Source organism: Muntiacus reevesi, chromosome 2 (assembly GCF_963930625.1).
Source record: "Muntiacus reevesi chromosome 2, mMunRee1.1, whole genome shotgun sequence".
Taxonomy (NCBI): Eukaryota; Metazoa; Chordata; class Mammalia; order Artiodactyla; family Cervidae; genus Muntiacus; species Muntiacus reevesi.
In genome coordinates this window covers 163,582,231-163,606,295 of record NC_089250.1, presented here as the reverse complement: position 1 = coordinate 163,606,295, position 24,065 = coordinate 163,582,231, and the positions used below count along the sequence as shown (strand labels likewise).

At 48.5% G+C, this 24,065-nt stretch overlaps 1 protein-coding gene across 1 annotated transcript in view; it reads right to left on the bottom strand.

The window, feature by feature from the left end:
- Window positions 1–317: 317 nt before the first annotated feature.
- BTBD16 (BTB domain containing 16) overlaps window positions 318–24,065 on the bottom strand; it is a 50,095-nt gene continuing 26,347 nt past the window's right edge. Inside the window, exons 9-15 of the mRNA XM_065920143.1 lie at window positions 20,342–20,461; window positions 7,907–7,998; window positions 6,937–7,019; window positions 5,194–5,271; window positions 3,963–4,061; window positions 1,950–2,132; window positions 318–447 (exon numbers count right to left, since the gene is read on the bottom strand). Coding sequence (XP_065776215.1) covers window positions 379–447; window positions 1,950–2,132; window positions 3,963–4,061; window positions 5,194–5,271; window positions 6,937–7,019; window positions 7,907–7,998; window positions 20,342–20,461 — 724 coding nt within the window. The 3' untranslated portion in view covers window positions 318–378. The remainder of the gene's footprint in view (window positions 448–1,949; window positions 2,133–3,962; window positions 4,062–5,193; window positions 5,272–6,936; window positions 7,020–7,906; window positions 7,999–20,341; window positions 20,462–24,065) is intronic.

Here is a 24,065-nt window from a genome sequence, read left to right as displayed (position 1 = left end):
TGTGGGATCAGTGCCCTCATTAAAAGAGGCCCCAGAGATCTCCCTACCCCCTCCACCACGTGAGGACATGGGGAGAAGACAGCCGTCTATGAACCAGAAAGCAAGTTCTCACCAGACAGCATGTAGAGTCTGCAGGCCTCTTGATCTTGGACTTCCAGCCTCCAGACTGTGAGTAATCAAGTTCTGTTGTTTATAAGCCCCCCCGCCCTCACAGCCTGCGGTGGTTTGTTATAGCAGCCCAACAGACCAGGACAGAGAACAAAAGTGCTAACGCAATCATTGCTAACTAGGAGAGTCAGCTGAATATTTGAGCAGTACCTTTAATGTTATTTTATTTCTTCTTATGTGGACCAGTGGAAGAAATTCTTCTGAAAACTGTTAAGATAATGAGAAGACGAATGAAAAACTTGCATAGATAGGGATGCCCACAGTCTGGATTTTCAAGGCCTAAAAGATGAAACAAAACAAAGCAAATGAAACTTTTAGGACAAATGCAATCACCCTCTAGAAGGGTTGAAAAGAGGAAGGCCTAGCAACTGTGTAAGGTGCTTGCTTCTCAACTCCGGCTGCATACCAAGAATCACGTAGGGAAAGATTTTAAAACAAACCTGAAAAAATTAAGTCTTGCTTGAATACAAAAGAGTACACCAAACTTAAGGATACATCTTGATGGATTTTCCCAGGTGAGCACTCCTGTGTGGTCACCATCCTGATCATAATAAAGAACATTTCAGCTACTTCTGAAATCTCTCTCATAGTCCCTCCTGGTCAACATTCCAGCTTCCCCTGCTCCTGCCTCCACAGTTCAGTTCAGTCGCTCAGTCGTGTCTGACTCTTTGTGACCCCATGGATAGCAGCACGCCAGGCCTCCCTGTCCATCACCAACTCCCGGAGTTTACTCAAACTCATGCCCATCGAGTCGGTTGATGCCACCCAACCGTCTCATCCTCTGTCATCCCCTTCTCTTCCTGCCTTCCGCCTGCACAAGGAAATTGCTATTCTGATTTCTAACATCATAGAGAATAACTTGAGAAGCTTTGAAAAATACTAATATCTGGGTCCCTCCTCCCACACAGGATAAGTGGTCAAGTCTGGGAGGCACTCAGACCTGGGGACTTTGCAAAGGACCAGGTGATTCTGACTGCAGCCAGGACTGGTGTGCACGTACACCCATTCTCTGCACGGCAGTGAGGGCTTGGATTCACAGCCTCCCAGCACTGCAGACAGGCTCTCCGGCAGTTTCTGGATTGCAGTCGTCAGGAGTAAAGCCAGGTACTGAATCAACCTGGATGCTGGGGCAGCCCATTGAGGCAGATGACCTCAGTTCTCCTCGGATGAGCAATGGGCAGGTGGACTGGGCCGTGGATTTCGGTGGAAGTGACAGGTGAAGTTCAGGCAAGAGTGGAGGTGCTGGCAGCAAATACCCTCCACCAAACATCCCTCCTCCCCCTAAAAGTATCCTTCCATATTTATAAAAAGGACCTGCATGCATGTATGCTCAGCCGCTTCAGTTGTGTCTGACTCTTTTCGACCCTGTGGACTGTAGCCCACCAGGCTCCTCTGTCCATGGGGTTCTCCAGGCAAAAATACTGGAGTTGATTGCTATGCCCACCTCCAGGAGATCTTCCTGACCCAGGGATCGAACACATGCCTCCTGCATCTTCTGCACTGCAGGCAGATTCTTTACTGCTGAGCCACTGGGGAAGCTGGAGAAAGGACCTGGCGTGACCCAAATCAAGCAGTCTGGTTTGACTTATAAAGTTTTCAGTATGCCCAGATTACATTCTAGGAGGTTTCTCTTTAGCGTTATTTGGAGCTGTGATGATCCTTTAAAAACCTAAGAAACTTCACCTGTAGATCACTGGAGATGTAAAGTCAGTGATCCCAAAAAAGGTGCGGAGGAGAGAAAGAGCAAAAAGAGAAACCAGAGAGAAAAGACAAGCACTCACGTGGCTTCTGCAGGATGGCTTGACCAACCCGAACTTCTGCGTGATCTGGTTCGTCCTGAACTCCTGCCACTTGCCATCCACCAGGGTCTGGGCTCTGATCTCATACGTCACCAGGCGTTCTGCTCTCAGGCTGATGGGAATGTTCTCATAGACCGCACATTCCAAGTCAGTGTGTCTTATTCTCTGCAAGAAGGGGGACCCGCCTTAGGTGGGACTGAAACCGGTGACCCAGAGTCAGCGAAACCTGGTTCCTGGCACCTCAGCCCTCCCGTCTGATGTGTGCAGGGAGCAAGCACTTCCCCATGGCCCCATTTCCTGAGCACACTTGCTGCTGAGTCAGTCGGCATTTGAACCCTCACCATGAGTAATGGCCGATGGACTGGGATTTGGACAACTCAGAAAAATGCCAGGAAGTCAATCCGTATTGAATTGGAAGGTCTTCACATGGCTTTGCCAGAATTTAAAAACCGACATAGTATTCATATGAGCACTTCAGCTACTGTTAAATAATTCATCTCTTCCATCCAGTAAAATCCATTATGGACGGAAATGCCTGAGTCACTGAAGACCAAGGACTGGCCCAAGGAAGAGATGTGACCCGCTCAAGGAAACATAAAGAGGTGTGGCTAAGCTGGAAGCAAACCCAGGATTCTCATTCATGTATCCATTCATGATCCAAATGTACCACCCCTACCTTCTTGATACTGTGATTGGCAGTGGTAATAGATATGGTAGAGCTTCTCTGGTGGGCCACTGGTTAAGAATCTGCCTGCCAATGAAGGGGACAAGGGTTTGATTCCTGGTCTGGGATGATCCCTCATGCCACGGGGCAACTAAGCTACTACTAAAAGCCACTACTGAAGCCTGAACACCCTAGAACCCGCGCTCCTCAACCAAAGAAGCCACTCACTGAGAAACCCGCACGCTGCAACCAGAGAAGCCTCTCTCACAGCAATGAAGACCCAATGCAGCTGAGAATAAATACACTTTAAAGAGGTATGGTAAAATTAAAGATATGGTTTCTCAAGGAGCTTAAAGTTTACGAGACTTCTAATCAAATCCTAAGTGGAGCATAAGGGTCCGCCATCAGAGTTGTCACCATCATCATCGGGGCCCTGTTCCAAGTTGTTTGCACAATTTAACACATTTAATACTCACAACAACCTAGGGAGGTAGGTCATATTACCTTCTCTGTCTTAAAGTTCGGGGGAGTGGAACTTAGGAGTTTCCTGGGCTCACCAGGATCATACAGCTCACCAGGCAGTTTGAATTCAGTCTCTACTCTGAAAGCCAGCTCACCTGCCTCTCCTCAAAGTCCAGCAGGAGCTTGGAAGCGAAGGCCTTCACCCTCCTGACTCCTCCAGGGTCCTGCCCACAGCTCTGCTTTGCCACCCTAAATAAGACCATTCCCTCTGTCTTTACAGGCACTACGTGCTACCTCCACGAAAGAAGGGCCACCTGTAAAACATCACCCAGCATGTACAAATTGAAAGCAAGTTGAAAGATTTTCCTGGCAGTCCAGTGGTTAAGACTTCGCCTTCCAATGCAGGGGATATGGGTTCGATCCCTGGTTGGGAAGCTAAGATCCTGCATGCCTCATGGCCAAAAAACCAAAACAGAAACAGAAACAATACTGTAACAAATTAATAAAGAATTTTAAAATGGACCATATAAAAAAATCCTTAAAAAAAGAAAGAAAATGAACTGAGCTCCAGATGTGGTTTCAGAGGACTAGCACTTAACGCTGGCCTTAGCAGTGGAAGTCATACAAACATGAAGACATTCAGTTTTGAGATCCTCATCCGTTAAATGGGCTAATAACTGCAACCTCACAACGTTGTTGAAAAAATCAAATGACATCACACCTATCAGCCTGATTAACACCAGGCCTACAACACATTCCAAATGGATTAGCAATTAATGTTTAATCAATTATTATTAATTCAATATGAATCGACTGAATCTCAAAGGCTGCTTCAGAGACATACCTCTCCCATGCTCTGTCCTCCTTACCTGCATATGAAAACTATAGGAAGTACTGTCATGCTTGACTCCTTTTATCTCAAAGAAGAATCCATATATGGTAATCACTTTTGAATGTGTCGTATACTCCTAAATGAGGAAAGGTAAGCAACAAAGTGACAGGGAGAAAAATCTTCAGTATTCAAAGGGAAGAGGACATAGCAAAACCAATTCTAGATACAAAGACTAAAGGGACTAATTTGTGATTTAAAACATGACAACAATTGTAGCCTAGGAAGGAGAAGACAAACTGTAGTGACTTCACAAATCTTTGCAGGTTGGCACTCAGGGGCTATACTTTTTGCTCTGCATGCCCCTTAGTGGGGAGAAGAATGAGTTAAGCATGTTCTTGGATGACCCTCGGTCTGCAGACCTTTAAAACAGAATGTTCTGCTACAATTCAGTGGCCCTAAGAGACCCTCCATGCCCACATGCATTGCAGGGTGTCCTGGACACTGCTGTCTGCAGTCTGTCCACCTGGACAGCTCTCTGCAAGCAAGCGGCTGGACCCAGCCCATCCAGGCTTGACCCAGGGGGCAGTATCTGAAGATAGATTCAGGGCCCCAACCCCCTAAAATATGAACCCTTTTGGGAGCACTTCTTGGGTGGCTTTAGTGAAGATGGAGTGTTGCAGCCAGTTCTTGGAGAATCATGCCTGTCAAGGGAGCCCAAGGCAGTGCAGCTCCCAGCCCCTCGGACTCCTCTGGTGGCTGAGTCCCCAGGTGCTCTGCACCCGAGCTCCCAACTCACAGCTGGTTTGAGTCTGGGCTCCATCAAAATAGCTGCCCAGAATAGCCACCCTGGCAACCTTAAGCATGGGCTCAGAGTGGAATCTCTTCTTGAGCGGTTGGCAGCTCACCATATTTGTGGGGAAGAGGATGACCAACTCATCCCAGGTTGCCCAGGTCTTTCCTGGCTTTAGAACAGAAAGTTCTATATCCCCAGGGAAATACCTCCAACCCTGAAAACTGAGACAGCTGGTCAACCTCATGGGGCAACGTAGCTGTGTATATCAAGTTACTGAATGCCCTATGCCAGGGCCTCGTTTTGTGAATTTTACCCCTGAGGGGGTGGCGAGTGTTTAAGAGTGACACCTACAATTTCCTTTTCTGCCTTGGCCATCTTGCCACAGGTAAGACTTGACCACGGCCATTGTACAAAGGTCTCTGACCAAGCACGAGGTGGGATGGTCCTTCCCCTTGCTCAGCCCGGTGGTCAGTACCTGGTTAAAAAGCAGCCCGAATCTCACCGCCTGGGTGCTTAGGTCTTTCACGTGGGCCATGTCGCCCCCATTCTCCAGCTGAAAGGAAAACACATACCACTTACCAGCAACCTGATTCCCCAACATCTTCACTGCATTGATCCCAACATCCCTCACTGTGTTCAAAAGAGTTCTGTCTCTGGAGCATATATTCACCCATGAATCCAGTCCACAGAACTTACTGAAAACCTGCTAGCCAGGTACCACGCTGAAGGAGTTCACAGGATGCAAAGATGAAGACGCAAAAGATGCCCCAGCATTTTTTTTTTCCTTAGCTGAGAAATAAAATGTGTTCATTGGGAGGCCAATCACAAGGCAGAGAATATTCTTGGCTATAAAGTCAAGAGCAGGTATGGCCCCATATGGCAGGCTCCACATGAGAGCTGGGGTCAGGAGGGAGCAAATTTCAGGAGAATGACATTGATGGTGGACGGCAAAAGGGAGGAGGTGTGTGGGCCAGAGGGATATAAAGAGGGAGGTGGGGACTCCCTGAGGAGTCCAGCCCCAGCCCCGAGACTCTCCCCTCTTTCTCTGTCACCCCTCTCCTTCTCTGCTCCATCAGAGCACAGTTCTGAGCTACATCCCAAAAAAGCACAGTTCCATGGAGGCCTTATCTACTGTGCAGGGGCCACTGAGCCCTGTGGTTTGCACATTACAATAGGTATTTGTTGAGCTGAATTGAATTTTAACTAGTGACTCATAAACCTTCAGAACTCAAACACTGCCCCATTTCATCTCTGAAAACGCACTATTGGAAGCACATAAGAAGCACAATAGTTTGCATGGACAATTCACAAAGAGGGAAACACCACATGGAAAAATACTCACATTTACTAGGAATAAAGGGGATGTATATTAAAAAATGAAATGCCACTGTTCACTTCACAATTGACACAAGTGATGGAAAAGGAAAATGTTGCTGAGCTCAAAGGAAGGCACCTCATTTATCACTGGGTAAGGAGTCATTTGGTCCCAAGTTTGCTAACATATATCAAGAACAAAAGTGCACGTTCCTTTTGGGGCCAGTATTTTTTACTCTTCAAATTATCCTATAAGAAAATAATTCTTAGTCAAAATAAACCATCATGTGCAAATGCATTCACCATACAGTCTATTTATAATAGTTAACAATCAGAAACACCATGACTTTTCTGCAACAAAGCAGAGGCCAAGAAGCACTGGCCAGTCACCAAGTGGTAGGGTTAGGGTTAGGTGTTGTAGCACATCCTTTTGGTGAAAGTGGTGATAAAAGAACATTTCATTAAAAGATAAAAGAACAGTGCTTTTTTTTTTTTTTTTTTTTAAGACTGGAAGGTCATGTGCAATGAGACGTTAGTAGTAGTTGTTTTGGGTGATGGGTCTGATGGTATGCATTTGCTTTCTTTCAATTTCTCTGCATTTTGAAAATGTCCAATAACAAGTACATGACATTTGCATCTGTGAGGGGACTCAGTGTGGTGTGCCATGTGGCCAAAGGCCCCTGACTCTTCAGGTCAACAGGGCTGATGCTCTAAACACCTGGGCTCCAAGGCAGGGCCACCTCCCTCCTCCCCTCCAGGCTTGGCTCTGTCCACTTCCCCTGGGGAAGGATCCAGATACTTCCCGACCTCAGAAGCCCAGAGGTTTCAAATGCAAAACACATCCCCAGAAAAAGCAAAGGCAATAAATTTCGATAACTGTTTCCTTGCTGAGTTGGCGACTCACCGCATGGTAGTGGTTGGAGGTAACCCGGACCAGCCAGGATTCAGGGAAGAAGTTTATGTGCCTAAGTTCTTCCAGATCCTTGCCTGGGAAGAAGCACAAAGGGAACATTCTTATGGATTTATTCCTAACAGAACCGCAGAAGTCTTGTTTACGGAGGGAAAGAGGAGGAAATTGGGATGCTGAGGATGGGAGAGCATTCCTATCCCATCCTTAGACATACGGGACCCAAGTGAGACATTTCAAGACACTTTCTCCCAAAGTGTTCACAGCCAGCCTCCCCCACCCCCTGTCCACAATCCTGCCCAGGAGGGAGGATTGAGATCTGATAAACAAGTGTGTTTGGAATATCTAGAAGCCATTTGGACAAATCTATCTGGGCTCCATCAACCATTTGTTGGGTTTAGAGCGACTCATTCAATCTGGATGACTAGAAATGACTTTGAAAAAGTTCTCCAATGTCCTTTCAGATGCAAAAACCTCACCGAGTGGCCACCTGGGCTGCCCCAAACACACTCCCCAAGAGTGCCCACGTTTTCCAAGTCACAGCTGCCTTGCCTTGGGCCCAGAGCATAAGGATGAGGAAACTCTAGCCTGGAGCACAGACCCACAGTTTTCTGCCAACCCACTGAGCAAGGGAATGACCCAGAGGGGCTGCCGCACTAAGAGGCCAGGCCCTTGGTTAGTTGGCAACAACCCAGGCCTGGGTGCTGAGTGCACTTTCACAACCACTGAGGCCCTTCCATCCATCATCATGTTTCACAGAATCTTTTATTATCCCCATTTTACAGACAAGGAAACTGAGACCAGGCAGCTAAGTGACTTTCCCCAAATCAGACACCTTGGAAGTGATAGAGCCAGATCTCGACCTCAGCTGATTCTTTTGGAAATGGCTGGTGGGCTTCTCTGGGAGTGCTGAGGGGCAGGGCAGCCAATGGCCTCCCCTGGATGCCCTCCCACGGGCAGGGCTTACCTTTGGTGATGCTGTGCAGACGCAGGCAAAGGAAGAGAGGGATGAAGTTCTGTCCCACGTCCCGGTCCAGAAAGGAACAGTTCCTGGGGAAGCTTAGCAGAGGGGCAAAAAGGATAAAAGGCTTTCAGAACCCTCCTTTCTGGAATAGGCAGGGGCTCGTGAAAGTCACATCAGAGGCCAGTGATTCCACCCACCAGAGGTAGATGGTGCCTGGTTCTCTCTGGGGTGGATGTGGAGTGCAGAAGCGGAGGGCGGCTGCCACTGAGGTTGTAACGAGACAAAAGGCTACACATCCCTCTGGTACCACATGGTGGGTGCCTGACAAATACTTATTAAATGATGATGGAACACATGGGGCTGTACAGAGGGTTTCAAGATACATTTTCTCACTTGAGTCTCACAAGCTTCTCAAGGGGGCAGACAGGACTAAAACCATCGGCTCCATTTTAGAGAGTTAAAAACAATGACTCAGCCAGGACTTGAACCCACAGCTGCTGATTCTTCCTGTACCTTGAGTAACTGACCAACGGGCGGTTGAGGCATTTCAGGAGCATTTTCTGGGACTTCCCTGGTGGTTCGGTGGTAAAGAATCCGCCTGTCAATGTGGGAGACACCAGAGACACGGGTTCTGTTCCTGATTCTGGAGGATCTCACGAGCCACGGAGCAACTAAGCCCATGTGCCATGAAGGCTGAGCTGCTCTAGAGTCACAACTACTGAAGTGTGTAGGCCCCAGAGCCCGAGCTCTGCAACAAGAGAAACCACTGCAGTGAGAAGCCCCCAAGTGAAAAGCCCATGCAGCAACGAAGACCCAGCACAGTCAAAACTAAATAAAATTTTTTTTAAGAAGCACTTTCTGGTAGAATTAAAAGGCAAGGTCAGATGAGTGGGTAACTCATTTTAGCAGCTGGTTCCGGGATCAGCTCTCTGCGACACTGTTAATACTAAACTCGGTTAATTTCCACACGTGGCTGACGTCAGGGCCGGGCTGAGATCACACTCACCTTGAGAAGACACGTACACACATCCACTCCTGTTTTGAAACAACTTGCTTTGTAAAATAGTCACTTTTGACCAATGGGGACAACAAGGGATAATTTTCCAAGTCCCTTTGGAAACGTAGCCGTTCCCTCAAGTCAGTTCCTGTATGAGACCAGCCAAGGGCACTTTTAGGATATTTTTCCATGAATCAGGAGTGGTGTCCAAATCACACCCTGTCCCAGCCAGACTGAACGCTTCATTGGCTCCATGTCCCGCCTCTGCTGGGGGTGCGCACCACCCTGCCTGGGGACCATGTGTTTTCACAAGATCTGGGAATTCCTGGGGCTCTCCAACTCCTCTTCAGGCAGTGGTCACAGGAGAGAAGATCAGGGATGCTGAGGCATTGGGAAAGGGGCTGGAGCACGAAGACGAATGAGTGAATGCAAATTCAATGATTATTTATTAGAATCCACTGGGGACCTGGGCTTACCAGGTGGTGATAGTGGTAAAAAACCTGCCTGCCAATGCAGGGGATATAAGGGACATAGGGTTCGATCCCTGGGTTGGGAAGATCTCCTGCAGGAGGGCATAGCAACCCACTTCATGGTATTCTTGCCTGGAGAAACCCATGGACAGAGGAACCTGGCAGGCTACAGTCCATAGGGTCACACAGAGCCAGACACAACTGAAGCAACTTAGCATGCAATCACTGGGGACCTATCTCTGGGGTGGATGGACCAGGCATAAATAAAGGAAGGCTGATGCTTCCAGGAGTGAAGGGCTATTGATCCTGAAACAAGCCCTCCATTACCCAGGGCAGTAAGAGCTGGGCTAGTGGGGCCATACCAGTACTCCGAGAAACACGGACTTCTTAGCTGGACAAAAACTCTTGCTTGCCTCCTTTTTCTGACTTAAATGCCACTTCCTTCTCTGCCTCTCTCTTACCATTTAAAGGAAGAAGAAGCTGGGCGGCATCATGATTGGTGCAAACGTCAAGAAGGGAAGAAGGGGCTGATGGCACAACCCCCCAGTCCAGCTTCGTGCTCTGAGGAATAAACCTGTACTCTCGGCAAGGGCTCCCACAGCCCAGAGCAGCCCCAGAGGAGACTGAACTTGCTGGAGCTGCAGGTTAATGTGGTCTCAGCCCAACTGGGAAAGGACTACCTAGAAGACAGATGTCCCCTCCAGCTCAGAAGCCCCCAGGCGCCAACTCCACAGCTTGTGGGAAGGATTCTGGGAGGGTAAGGAGGGACCCGAGCCTCCCTGTGAGAGGCACTCAGACCTAACAACCATCAGCCAGGACCTCTATGGGCAGACCTCCTCCCAGAGAGGATTCTGGAAGGGTTTTGTTGAGACAGGCCCCTTTGGGTCACAGGAAGTGGTACTGACGGGGGCTGACTTGGCCAGGTCACGAGTCAGCTCATCCACTGCCCAGCCATGCTTGGGGTCCCTGAGCCAGACAGACCAGGTTCCAGTCCTGGGGCAGCCGGCGGTCAGCCATGGGACCTCGCCTGCCCAGGCTTCCATCTCCTTCTCATCGGGGGGCAATTGCCACATGTACTTTCCCTGGGAGAAGTAGAGGTGACAGTTCTTGTGAAGCGCTGGGCACAGCTGCTGGTTCCACCAGAGTACTCTGGTCCTCACCATTACCACCATCGTCTCCTCCCCCAGGGAAAGAGACCTGGACTGGAGCCGGTCAAATGCAGGATCAGGTTCTTGGTGGCATTCATTATCGCTTCTTGTTGTTCAGTCCCTAAGATGTGTCTGACTCTTTGTGACCCCATGAACTGCAGCACGCCAGGCTTCCCTGTCCTTCACTATCTCCCGGAGTTTGCTTAAACTCATATCCATTGAGTCAGTGATGCCATCCAACCATCTTGTCTTCTGATGTTCCCTTCTCTTCCTGCTTTCAATCTTTCCCAGCATCAGGGTCTTTTCCAATGAATCAGCTGTTCGAATCAGGTGGCCAAAGTATTGGAGCTTCAGCTTCAGCATCATCCTTCCAATGAACATTCAGGGTTGATATCTTTTAAGACTGACTGGTTTGATCTCCTTGCTGTCCAAGGCTGCCACCCTCTAACTCGACGGAGCTCCAGGCCACCTCAAAGGAAGTAAACAGTGGCCTCCGCCAGTGGCCCCCGCTGCTGATTCTCTAAATTCCCCAAACATCTGAGTGGTGTGGTGCAACCCCTTCGAATCAATGGGTGTAATCTTGCCCCTAGAGCTGAGGGGGTGGACCACGGCAGAGCCAGGACTCTGTCGAGACTTCTGGAGACAGCCCGAGCATATCAATCTAATTCGGTTTCGCTGGTCAAGGTTGGGGGGCGGGGATTGGTGGCACCTGGATTTTCTGGGCCAAGGATGAACACACTCATCAGTCTCTTTATGTCACATAAAGTGGGGAAGCTGGCTGTGCAGTCGGAGCCCCTTCACAGGCTGTTTGGTGGAATCAAAGGCTGGCCTGGCTCCCCCGGTGCTGAGCTCTGTCTGTACAGGCACTTTGGGGTTAGCAAGGGCATGGCAGCCCCTCCAGTGTTCTTGCCTGGAGAATCCCATGCACAGAGGAGCCCGGTGGGCTACAGTCCATGGGGTAGCAAAGAGTCAGATACGACTGAGCGACTGAGCACACACTAACGTTTCTGAGAAAAGCTTCAGGCTATGGTGTCTGGCTCTTAAAGGTCGTTGGAAACCCTTGGAGCATGAGCCCATTAGGGAGGATGATTCATAGATCCTTGATACTGAAAGATACACTCAGGTCAGCTCTGGGATCTGCTCACAAGGCACTGGGGACAAATCCCTCCTTCTGACCTCCTGAAAGACAGCACCGGGGACAAGTCTCCATCAGACCAGCGCAGGTTGTCACTTTAGAGCTGTGGTCAGCCACGACCTTCTCACTTCCTCCCTCCTGTCATCAGTTAGAATCATTTACCCTTCAGACTCAGAGCCCCATTAGCCCAGCACTTCAAATTTTAGCCTTTTAAATGCACACTGTAAAATTCTGACTCATGCTACAGCACAGATGAAACTTGAAGACATTATGCTAAGTGAAATAAGTCAGACACAAAAGAGCAAAAGTACTGTATGACTCCACTTCTATGAGGTTCCTGCTGCTGTTTAAAAGCTAAGTTGTGTCAGACTCTTTGAGACCCCATGGACTGTAGCCCGCCAGGCTCCTCTGTCCGTAGGATTCTCCAGGCAAGAATACTGGAGTGGGTTGCCATTTCCTTCTCCAGGGGATCTTCTTGGCACAGGGTTCAAACCCGTGTCTCCTGCTTGGCAGGCGGATTCTTTACCGCTAAGTCAACCTGGGAAGCAGATGAGCTTCCTAAACAGTAAAATTCACAAAGACAGAGGTAGAATGCTGGTTGCCAGGGGTGGAGGGAGAGAGGAATGGGGATTTATTGCTTTATGTGTATGGAGTTTCAGTTTAGGCAGAACAAATTCAGGAGAAGGATGATGGGAACCCTTGAACGACAGTGTGAATGTACGTAATGCCCCTGAGATGTACACATAAAAATGGGTAAAATGGTCATTTTTACATTGTTATGTACTTTTTACCTCAGTAAAAAACTGGTGTTAAAAATTACTTTGTCTCTATGAGAAATGTTTGAATATTTCATATTTTAAAGTGAAGTTTGAAACACATGACCGACTTGGGGGCGATAATACAAGATGAGAAGGGGAAAGGGCTTTTTTCCAAAAGATAACCCGGTGCAGAAGACCCGGATGCCTTCTGAAACCCAAGAAGCAGGAAATGGTCCCCTCAGCTCCCGACACCAAAGTGTGGTAAAGAAACAACAGTTCTGAATGTCGCCAGCACCACCATCACCCACCAAATGTCACTACGATTCAGGGCGTCCTGCCAAGCGCCGTGCTGGGCCTCTGCTTTGAGTCAGAAAGAACCTGCGTCAGACTGAGGAGAGAGTATTGTTAACCTGCAGTCCGCAAACAGCAGTGGTGGGGCTCAGACTCACGGCCGACACCTTTCAACACACACCTTACTTATGGCATACGTTTGGCTCTGCTGCCTGGATTGTCAACTCTGTGAAGATGGGGGTTTTCATCAGTTCTGTTTACTCATATTCACGGTACCCTTTGCAGTGTCTGGCTGTCTGCCAGCTTGCAATAATGTTAAGTGAATTAACTGGATGAATGAACTGGTCCTTGCCGACCCACCAGCCTCAGTCCTACTATCCTACCCCTCCACTTACTTCTAGGAATGCAGTTCCAGCCCAGTGCATGTGTGCGCGCGCGCGCACACACACACACACACACGCACGCACAGACCAAGCTAGTCTATGCCAATTTTCCTAAATGCTCATGGGGTTCTGTCTGCTTATTTGTCAGGCCAAGTCCTATTGGTCATATATCGAGACCAGTCAATGTCATCTTGACTAGGAAGATGAAGATGGTCCTGACCTTTGCCCAAAGGCAAAACCGAGACTAGAAATGTTATCTAATAATGACTCTAACTGCCTTCTGCAAGGGCCTCCTGCGTTCAGACACGTATTCCTTGTGTTCTCCAAAGTCTCCACTCTTATGGTTGAAGAGGACGTTTGGGGTTCACCCAGTTTGGGTGGAAGGGCTTCCCAGGTAGCTTCCCTTCCCACTTCCCAGGCGGAGTGGTGAAGAATCTTCCTGGTAATGCAAGAGACGCAGGTTTGATCCCTGGGCTGGGAAGATCCCTTGCAGTACAAAATAGCAACCCACTCCAGCATTCTTCCTTGCCTGAGAAATCCCATGGACAGAGAAGCCTGTGGGCTATAGTCCATTGGGTTGCAAAGAGTCGGACACGACTGAGTGACTGAGCAGGCACGCATAGTTTGGGTGGAAAGCCAAGAAGCCAGGTGAAGGAAGTGCAAAGGCAGTAGGGAATAGGAATCGATGATATGTAGGCACCTTGAAAAGAAGCGAGATTCAGTTTCCTGAAAGCCAAGCTAAGGGGGACGGGAGCCATGTGATCAGAGCCAGAGAAGAAATCAAACAGGTAAGAAATGCAAAAGTCAGGACATGAGAAACCCTGACTTGAAATATATGAACCTCCCTGCATAGCACTTAATGGAGAGACTCTGAGAGAGAACAACTTAACCACCTTCATGTCCATGACTCATGGAATACTTCCAAACGAATGTTCCAGTATAGAGATCTGAGTTTCACACCAGGGTTGCCCAGCTTTATGAACACTGCATGGTTACATGTGCAAACACCATCCATTAATCACAGGAGATGCATGGCTTCTGCCTGACCTGGCACCCAGCATTATGGTGTATTTCATTCCAGATGCCTGAGGGCTGGGCCACTAGGGATACAGGGCATGGCTGGGTGGCTCTCCTTGGAGGCTCCTCTCGAGAGGTATATGTGTGAAGGTGGTGCTGGGTTTGTCAGACCAGGGTGCACACACTCAGCCAGCTCATGCTCTTGTTCTCTCTGCAAGAAACTGAGAGAAGGAATCTGCCCAGTGTGCAGGTGAGATCCAGGAAGACTTCCAGGAGGAGTCCTTAAGCTCTGTAAAAACTGGGTCAGATTTGGACAGGACATGGGAAGGAGGAGGAGCTTCCCTGGTGGCTCAGATGGTAAAGAATCTGCCTGCAACGCAGGAGACCTGGGTTGGGAAGATCCCCTGGAGAAATCTATGGACACAGGCTACAGTCCATGGGGTCACAAAGAGTTGGACATGACTGAGCGACTTGCACTTTTACTTTCACTAGGAAGGAGAAGACTTAACTGCAGAGGTCAGGGAAATCTAATATTTGGGGCTGGGTGGAAACTGACTTCACTGACTGTTTTCAATGACCTCCTTCTGGTGAGGTTGCTGGAATCCACCCTTGCAGTGTCTGCGAGGGACCCATTTAGGGATTAATAAAGCAGCTAAAGACAAGAATAACAGGTCTGTTCATGACTTGCCCTTAACTCTAAGATCTCAAAGTCAAAGGATGTATCTGAAGAACTAGGCGCCCCAGGTCCACCCAGCTCCACCACCAATTTGCAAATGTAAGCCCCTACCCTCCCTGGCCATTCATCCCTGAATAAATTTTACAGACATACTGTTGAGTAAAAGAAGCCAGACAAGAAAAGTCTATGCTCTAAGATTCTATTTATATAAAATTCAAAAGCAGCCAAGACAACCTCCTAGTCAAAGAAAGCAGGATATTGTTTACCTTGGTGTGAGAGAGGTGGTGACTGAGATAAGACGCATTAGGGGGCTGGTCAAGTTCTGCTTCTTGGTCTGGGTACTGGTTATGGGCTTCCTCGGTGGCTTAGACAGTAAAGAATCGCCTGCAATGTAGGAGACATGGGTTCAATCCCTGGGTTGGGAAGATTCCATGGAGGAGGGCATAGCAACCCATTCCAGTATCCGTGCTTGGAGAATCCCATGGACAGATGAGCATGGTGGGCTACAGTTCGTGGGGTTGCAAAAGTGGGAATGAGTGAGTAACTAATCAGGTGTGTGCACTTTGCAGAAATTAATTGAGTTATTCACTCAAGGTCTGTGAACTTCACTGTATGTTTTCTATTTTGATGAAAAATGTATTTTAAAAAAAGTGGAAAATTTGCCTCTGGCCCTTTTCCCATGGATGAGTCTTTACAGCTCCCCTGGACTTCTCAGATTGCTGAGTGGAATGAAATGATGACTTTTCCTCCATGAACCAATGAAGGCAATGGTTTTGATTACACTTTTTGTTTTTCTTACAAGGAAATGTTAAATTTAATTCTGGACAGTCTATTTGTTTTTCTAAATTAACTACTGCCAGGAAAACAGGCTGTGGGTGCTGAGCATGTGTGTGTATGTGTGTGTGTGTGCATATAAGTGTACACACGCATATGTTCCCTTTCTATATTGATGTATATAGACAAAAATGAAAATAAGCTTGAAGATGTTCTTAAACATGGTGATGGGCAAATAAATTGCCCCTTTAACTTTCCACTGGTGTCCCCATTAGTGTTAGTCGCTCAGTCATGTCCAACTCTGTGACCACATGGACTGTAGCCTGCCAGGCTCCTCTGTCCATGGAATTCTCCAGGCAAGAATACTGGAGCGGGTAGCCATTCCCTTTTCCAGGGGATCTTACGGATCCAGAAATCGAACCCGGGTCTCCTGCACTGCAGGCAGATTCTTTACCCTCTGAGCCGCCAGGTGCCCCTGGCATAGAGAAAATGTCCAGTAATTATGTTGAATGAATGAAAAAGAATAGATGAATAAAACAACACAAGTGAGTGAAAAAGACTTGGACACACGTCTTTATTTGCAGGTACAGTGGTGCCGAAGGAGTTAGCTACTCAAATACCTTCCCTCCTAGCTCAAGACTTTGCTAAGACAGATGAGCAAGACACGGCGTGTCTGGTCCGTTGGCTCAGGTGCCGCTCCAAACCCTCCTTTCTGGACGCTGGGCCACCGCTGGCCCGGCTGGAACCCGGAGGTGCAGCTCAGCCTCACTCTTGGCTGGTCAGACATTCAGGCAGCTAGTCCTGCCGCTGTCACGTTACGAAAGTCCCGTTGAGGAGGTCCCCATACTGCGACGGTCCACTCTGACCGCTCTTTTAAACCACTCTGTCATGTAAATACTTTCAACAACAGATGCAACTTTAAAAATGGGGCCAAACAGCCAGCTTCCTTGGTTCTCATTCCCAGACCTGTGTACTGTCTCCCGAGGTCTGGTCCTCTGCCCCACCTTTCAACGCTCCTGGCGTGTCCCCATCTGGGGCCGTGGAAACTTCCCGGCCTCGCTGCTCCCTCTGTCTTCACTGGGCTGTGGAGCTCAGCTCTCCTGGTGACTCAATTCTGGCCCCGGGTGACCATGGCTTCCACCCTGGGAGCAGAGGTGCCTTCTGACAGCCCGAACCCTCAGGCCAGCTGCTCCGAGGCTCAGCCCTGAAGATCTTCAGGCCAACACAGAGCCTGGGCACCACCAGTGCCTGCTCATGTCCTGCTTTGGCATCACCAGCCTGGTGAGACACTACTTCTCACTGAGCCTCATGAAAACCTTAGAACTCATCCTAGTCTAGTCCACCAAACAGGCCCTACTTGTCAATAAAGATGGAGGGTCTTCCCTAGCGTTCCGGCGTTAAGACTCTGCTCTTATCCACTGCAAGGGGCGCGGGCTCCATCCCTGGTCGGGGAACTAAGTTCCCACATGCCGCAGGGTGTGGCCTAAATACATAAATAAGGAGATTTATCAGCCACCCCTCCGATTTTGAGTTGTAGCAGACATGATGTTTTCTGAGACTGGCATCGGCATAGAAAGACCCACTTCTCTGATGCATGTTTGATGGAATCTCATCATTCCCTAAGCTGTTATATGCTCAGCGTGGTGCCCCGTAAACTGGGGTCACAATAAAGGATTACAAAGCCTCCCTTTCAAGCTGCTGATGACGTGATCGGAGAGGCAGAATGCATGTGCCCACCAAGCTGTTCAGAAGGAACCAGTGGGTGAAGCTCCCACGGGGTCCCCTCCATGGATGGACAGAGAAAAGGAGGCACAGCTGGCTGGAGTCAGGGTGCTGGGGAGGGCGACTGCTGATCCCTTGGCTAAGGAGTCTGGGGACTCAGTTCAGTTTAGTTCAGTCGCTCAGTCGTGTCCAACTCTTTGCGACCCCAGGGACTGCAGCATGCCAGGCCTCCCTGTCCATCAGCAACTCCCAGAGTTTACTCAAACTCATGTCCATCGAGTCGGTGATGCCATCCAACCATCTCATCCTCTGTCATCCGCTTCTCCTGCCCTCAATCTTTCCCATCATCAGGGTCTTTTCAAATGAGTCAGTTCTTCGCACCAGTTGGCCAAAGTATTGGAGTTTCAGCTTCAGGATCAGTCCTCCCAATGAACACCCAGGACACGAATTTGGGAGGTGACACCACCACCTATAGGTGCTCCACCCATAGGTGGGGAGTGAGCTGGGATGGGAGGTGAGCCACCAATAGTCCTAAAAATGGGCCACAGGCCTCCAAGGTGGGGGTGAGCCTGGGTGACCAGCAGGGGGAAGAGCATCTGAGGTCCAGACTGTCTCGTCTTTTCTCCCAAGGGGACACCAAGCTTGCCGGAGGGAAGGGGAGGGACTGAGGGTAGAAGGGATGCAGGGCAGGTGGGCAGGCTGGCAGGACTCTCCCACCCTGCAGTCAGAGAATACAGCGCCAGGTAGAGGATACCGTCCTGACTGCTCAGGTTGGGTAGGGAGGCCACTTGGAAACACGTGAACGGTTTCCAACAAGGAATCCCTGCAGGCTCAGGGGCCTCGGAGAAATGCACATGGAGGGCTGAGGTCTGGGATCAAAATGGAATCACTGTGGATTCTGGAGGAATGGAGAAGCTATGACGGTGAGACCCACCTCCAGGCAGGAGGAAGCTTCGAGACCCCAGCTCCGGCGGGGCCAGGAATCCTCAGCTCCTTTACTTCCACTTGTTCCTCTCCCAGTAAAAAACAGTTGAAATGAATCACCCACATTCTAGCTCATTTCCTATCTCCCGGTTCTAGACGTTTCCAGTAGGAGAGCTAACCTGGTGCCAAGTAGTGACTTTTCCTGGTGTGCATGACTCACTGGAAAAAGTGCCTCTTGGGCTATTAAAAGAGTTGGGGGGGTGTGGATTTAAGACATTCGAGTTCAAAGCAAATTATATAGAAGCTAAGCAACGACATATCATTCTGGCAATGAATACTGCTTTCCCCCAATAACGAGACAGGAAAAAATGGGCTCTTTAGTTGACGTGGTGCACTGATGTTCTAGGAAAAGATTAACTACTTCGGAACAAGGCCAACGAAACTTGGCTTAAGCAGGTCAACGTGTTGATGAATATGTGGAAGGTGTGTTTGTCTGTACACTCGTGCAAAAGGAAAGGAATCTCCTGACTTCCTTGAACACACCTTGGAAGCCCCCATCCCTGCTGATGTGGGGAACAGAGGTAAGCCTGCCCATGAAGGTAAGACAGTCCATCTAGGGTAGATCCTCCCGGTGCTCTCTTTGCCCATAGGACCACCACACTCAGCAACCAGCCTGGACGATATGAGAGTATTTACAAGGTTTTAATAGAGGCTAAAAAGACACAATGGGGTTCCCAGGTGGCTCAGCAGTAAAGGATCTGCCTGCCAAGGCAGGAGACAGGGGTTTGATCCCTGATCCAGGAAGATCCCCTGGAGAAGGAAATGGAAGCCCACTCCAGTATTCTTGCCTGGGAAATCCCATGGACAGAGCAGCCTGGTGGGCTACAGTCCACAGGGCACAAAGGCTTGGACATGCCTGAGGGACTAAACAACAACAAAGAGATGCAATATAGGTTACTGTTTTCACCTTCACCCCCAGCCCGTTTCTGGGCCCCATACTACCCAAGCTGACATTGCTAATGGGCTGAACAGATAGAAAACACAGGCAGAGGAGGACACAGCAGGGGAAGAAGATGCACTGCAAGGCAGTTTTTGAAGTAACTGGCTAATAGCAACATTGAACCTAGCGGCAGCCTCAGGATTGTTCTAAACACCAAACCCAGGGATTCACTACTGAACCAATTGCAGCATGCACAAGAGAGGAACCCTCTCATTCCAGGAATGAGAAGGGAAGCTTCTTGGTATTTGGCAAGTCTGGGTTCAAGTCAGGCTCTATCCATTATCACGTGTATGATCTCTGCCAAGATAGTCATCTCCACCTCAGTTTCCTCATCTGTAAAATGGGAATAATAAAACCAGCTCCAAGTACTATGTAGATTAAATGAGATTACCAATAGAAAGTACTGATCAGAATTGTTGCATTTAGTAAGCATAATTAAATGGTGCCCATCCTAATCTGTAATATTTATTTTTAAAGTTAATTGGGGTATAGTAAAATTATCAGAGTATAGTAAAATTATCAGAGTATAGTAAAATTCTTAGCGTATAGTTGTTTATAATGTTATGTTAGTTTCTGCAGTATAGCAAAGAGAATCATTTATATGTATACCTATATCTCCTCTTTCTGTAATTGTCATTTTTCACTGAAATGTTGAGATTTAGAATTTATAAGCTTAGAGAGTCTAAGAGACTAGATGAATGCCATGAAGTCTTTTTAAGTTCAAATGCTTTTTCATCTGCCCAGAATATTCGGAATGTTACTACCTAGTGAAACACAAGCCAGAATGCTCTGGTCTGATTTAGGTACATTTTAAGTATGAAAAACTCAAGACCAATATAGAATGGTAATTTTCCTAAGGGAAACAAGTACCTTTTGTATCACATCTTTTACTGGACACAGAGCATGTGACTGTCACAGTCCTGGCACAGATGCACTTGACTGTCTCATCACCCCTATTATACACTTTTTAAAGTTACCTTGTGGTGCAGAGTTATCCCATGATCTTAGATCCCATAAGAAAACTGCATTGTAAGCCCTCTGAACGATACTATGAAAAACAGTATCACTAATGCTTCCTCCATGGTATTCCAAGCAAAGAAACGGTGTATGTACAATCTGTCAATCAACACTAAGGTACATTACCTGCTGAAAAACATCAACACGGTTTCGTACATCGGAAGCATCTCAGTCTTGCTGTTGAGCTGCAGGTAGACCCACAAAAGGAGTGTTTTCAGAAGGTGAAACTCACTGAAAGTGAACAACCTGGCCAAAACAAAAGATTGAGAAGTCCACTGAGTCGCAAAAACCATGCTGTGCATGTAAAAGTGAAAAGTTGAAAGTGAGTTCAGGAAGCAGGCGATGCCACCCTGAGTCTGTAGGTGGACTCACAGAGAGGAACCAAGTCTCCGGTCACTCAGCTGGCATGACTGGGACTTGATCTTCAGCCAACCTGAGCCTTCACCCACCTGCTGTACGCTGTAAAATCATGACCATCATTGAATGAGCTCCTACTAGGAGACGGGGTTCTCAAGGTGGTTCCATAAGTCCTTTTATTAAATTCCACCCAGTAGCCCTGCAAAGTTGGGATATGTTCCTTATTTTTAGAGATATGGCTTCCCTACTGGCTCCGACAGTGAAGAATATGCCTGCAATGCAGGAGACCCAGGTTCAATCTCTGGGTCAGGAAGATCCCCTGGAGAAGGGCATGACAACCCACTCCAGTATTCCTGCCTGGAGAATTCCATGGACAGAGGAGTCTGGTGGGCTACAGTCCATGGGGTTGCAAAGGGTTGGACATGACTTAGTGACTAACACTTTCACTTTCACACTTTAGAGATGTGGATATTATTGAGACTGACCCTGTTTATTTAAAAATTTAACGTTTTGTTCATCATGTTAATATTCACCGTAAAATATTGCACTAAGATATACTTTATCTCAATGGCTGAGGTTTTTGGTGTCCCTTAAACTTTGCACCCAAGGTGAATGCCTCACTGGTCATATTCCAATCCCAGGCCCAACTGAGGAATAACTTGTCCAGAGTCACACAGTTCTGAGGTCAGACCTGGGCAGGGGTCAGTTCTGCCCCAAGCTGGCTGTGGAATCTCTTGCAGGCTGCTTTCCGGCCCTACAGCTGCAACTCGCTCATCTGTAAAGTAGGGATTACAGGCATTGCTAAGAGGATACAGTAAGTCCCCTACATACACAAAGATCTTTCTGAGAGCGAGCTCGGAAGTCCACTTTGCTCCTAAGTCCAACAAACTTTCGATCCCTGGGTCGGGAAGACCCTCTGGAGAAGGGAATGGCAACCCACTCCAGTATTCTTACCAAGAAAACTCCATAGGCCGAGGAGCCTGGCAGGTGGGCTACAGTCTGTGGGGTCGGAAAGAGTCGGACACGACTGAGCGACTTTCACACTTTCCTACAAACTTAGCCTAGGTACCCAACGAACACAGTTAGCTATTTACCACTGCTTTTATGCTTGTTTCCAGACATCCTAGCCTTGAAGTAAAGAGACTGTACCATACACAGTACTGTACAGGATAGTACACAAAAACACGACTCCTTATGGAGGGTGCACACATGTGACAACGTAGGCAGGCACGGGACCTAACTTATGACTGGACGTGCATGAATGCACATTCACATCTTTGAAAGCTCGAAACCTGAAGTATGTAGGAGGCTGACTGTACTATGCAGGCTGTGTGAGGTGGGTTTGTATGAGTTGTATGAGTTTTCTGTCACCACTGTAGTAAGCTGCCACAAACCAAGTGGCTTAAAACAACACAAATTTGTTGTTGTTCGGTCACTGATTCATTTCTGACTGCGACCTCATGGACTGCAGCATGCCAGCCTCCCCTGTTCTTCAGTATCTCCTGGAGTTTGCTCAAATTCATGTCCACTGAGTCGGTCATGCTATCTAACCACCTCATCCTCTGCTGCCCCCTTCTGCTTTTGCCTTCAGTCTTTCATTCCAGGGTCCCTAAGTACAAAATGAACCTCACTGGGTTTAGATCAGGGTGTGGGCATGGCCATGCTCCTTCCTGAGGTTCTAGGGGATTATCGTTTCTTTGTCTTTTCCAGCTCCTAGAGGCCACCGGCATGCCTTGGCTTGTGGCCCCTTCCTTCATCTTCTAGCCAGCAGCATAGCATCTTCAAAGCTCCCTCTGGTTCTGACTCTTCCTCCTCCCTCGCCCATACTGAAGAGTCTGGTGAGTCCATTAGGGCCACCCGGGAAATCCAGGGTGACCTCTCCATCTCAAGGTCATCCTACTGCCACTTTAGTCTCATCTGCAAACTTTATCCCCCTTTGCCGTGCAACCCAACATTTTCACAGGTTCCAGGGGCTGGGATGTCGACATCTTTGGGGGGCCAATACTGAGCTGACTGGGCTTCCCTGCTGGCTCTGGGCTTCCCTGCTGGTTCAGATGGTAGAGAATTTGCCTGCAAGGCAAAAGACTAGGGTTTGATCCCTGGGTCAGGAAGATCGTCTGTAGAAGGGAATGGCAACCCACTCCAGTATCCTTGCCTGGAAAATCCCATGGACAGAGGAGCCTGGCGGGCTACAGTCCACGGGGCTGCAAAGAATCAGACACGACTGAGCAACTAACACATACACACAGACATACTGAGCTGACCACACATACAGGTTGCCTAGCACAGGGCCTGGACACAGTAATGGGCTCAGAGGACAGCAGCTCCAACTCCTAGGTGGTGGGGCTGGATCCTGGCTCCAGAGCCCACACTGTGCCTGCAGCACAGCATCTCAACAAGAAACAAGGGAGATTCTCCTGGTGGTCCAGTGGTTAAGACTCTGCGCTTCCAATGCAGGGGGTGTGGGTTTGATCCCTGGTTGGGGAACTAAGATCCCACATATCGTGCACCGCAAAAAAAAAAAAAAAGAATAAATCATGAAATAACGGATGAGGAGAGGATGCTGCTGCCCATGAAGTCAGCTCTGCAAAGGATGCTTCCCAAACAGCTCCTCTCACAGCCTCTGACGACTTAGTTCTCCAAGGAGTCACTGCAACGTTTCTTAAACCCTTTCATGTTTTCTGTCTCTGACCATGGAGATGTACCCTGGCTTCAAAATGTATCACAGCCTCTTCACCCACCACTTCAGCGGTCATGGTGGGTGGAAGCCAAGCTCAATCGTGACTCCAAGGGCAGCAGGAATGTCACCTTCCCACCTCTCCCACTATTTCTGGATGCAGTAGGACGGTCTCTTTCCTATTCTTTATTTTTAGGCACCTACAGACACATGGGCTTTGACGATGGCCAGACAGGACCGAATCTGTCACTGTCTGGGCAATAATGGTGAGGCAGGAGTGGAGAGCTCACAGAACCTCCTGGAACGAGCTTCCCAAAAAGAACTCTGCCAGGACTCCAACCACTGCTGGGCTGGGGAGCTCATCTTCTATTGCAGAACCCATGCTTGAGGTCCCCATTAAAGTTACTTGAGATCTTACTAAAGAGGGGTTTACCAACACAAGGGGAGTAATCAAGAACTCCACAGATAAGTACCCTGGTTACACTTTATGATGATGGATAATTGTTGAAATAAACTCGGTTTTTAGGTCAAGTATCAGTTGCTGTTTAGTCACCGAGTTGTACCCAACTCTTTAGCGACCCTATGGACTGTAGCCGACCAGGTTCCTCTGTTCACGGGATTTCCCAGGCAAGAATACCAAAGTGGGTTGCCATTTCCTCCTCCAGGGGGTCTTCCTGACCCAAGGATCAGACCTGTGTCTCCTGCACTGGCAAGCAGATTCTTTACCGCTGAACCACCTGGGAAATCCAAGTATCAGTTGGGTTTACACTAGGATGAAATCCAAGCATCACCCTAAAATATTAGTTCCTACAGGAA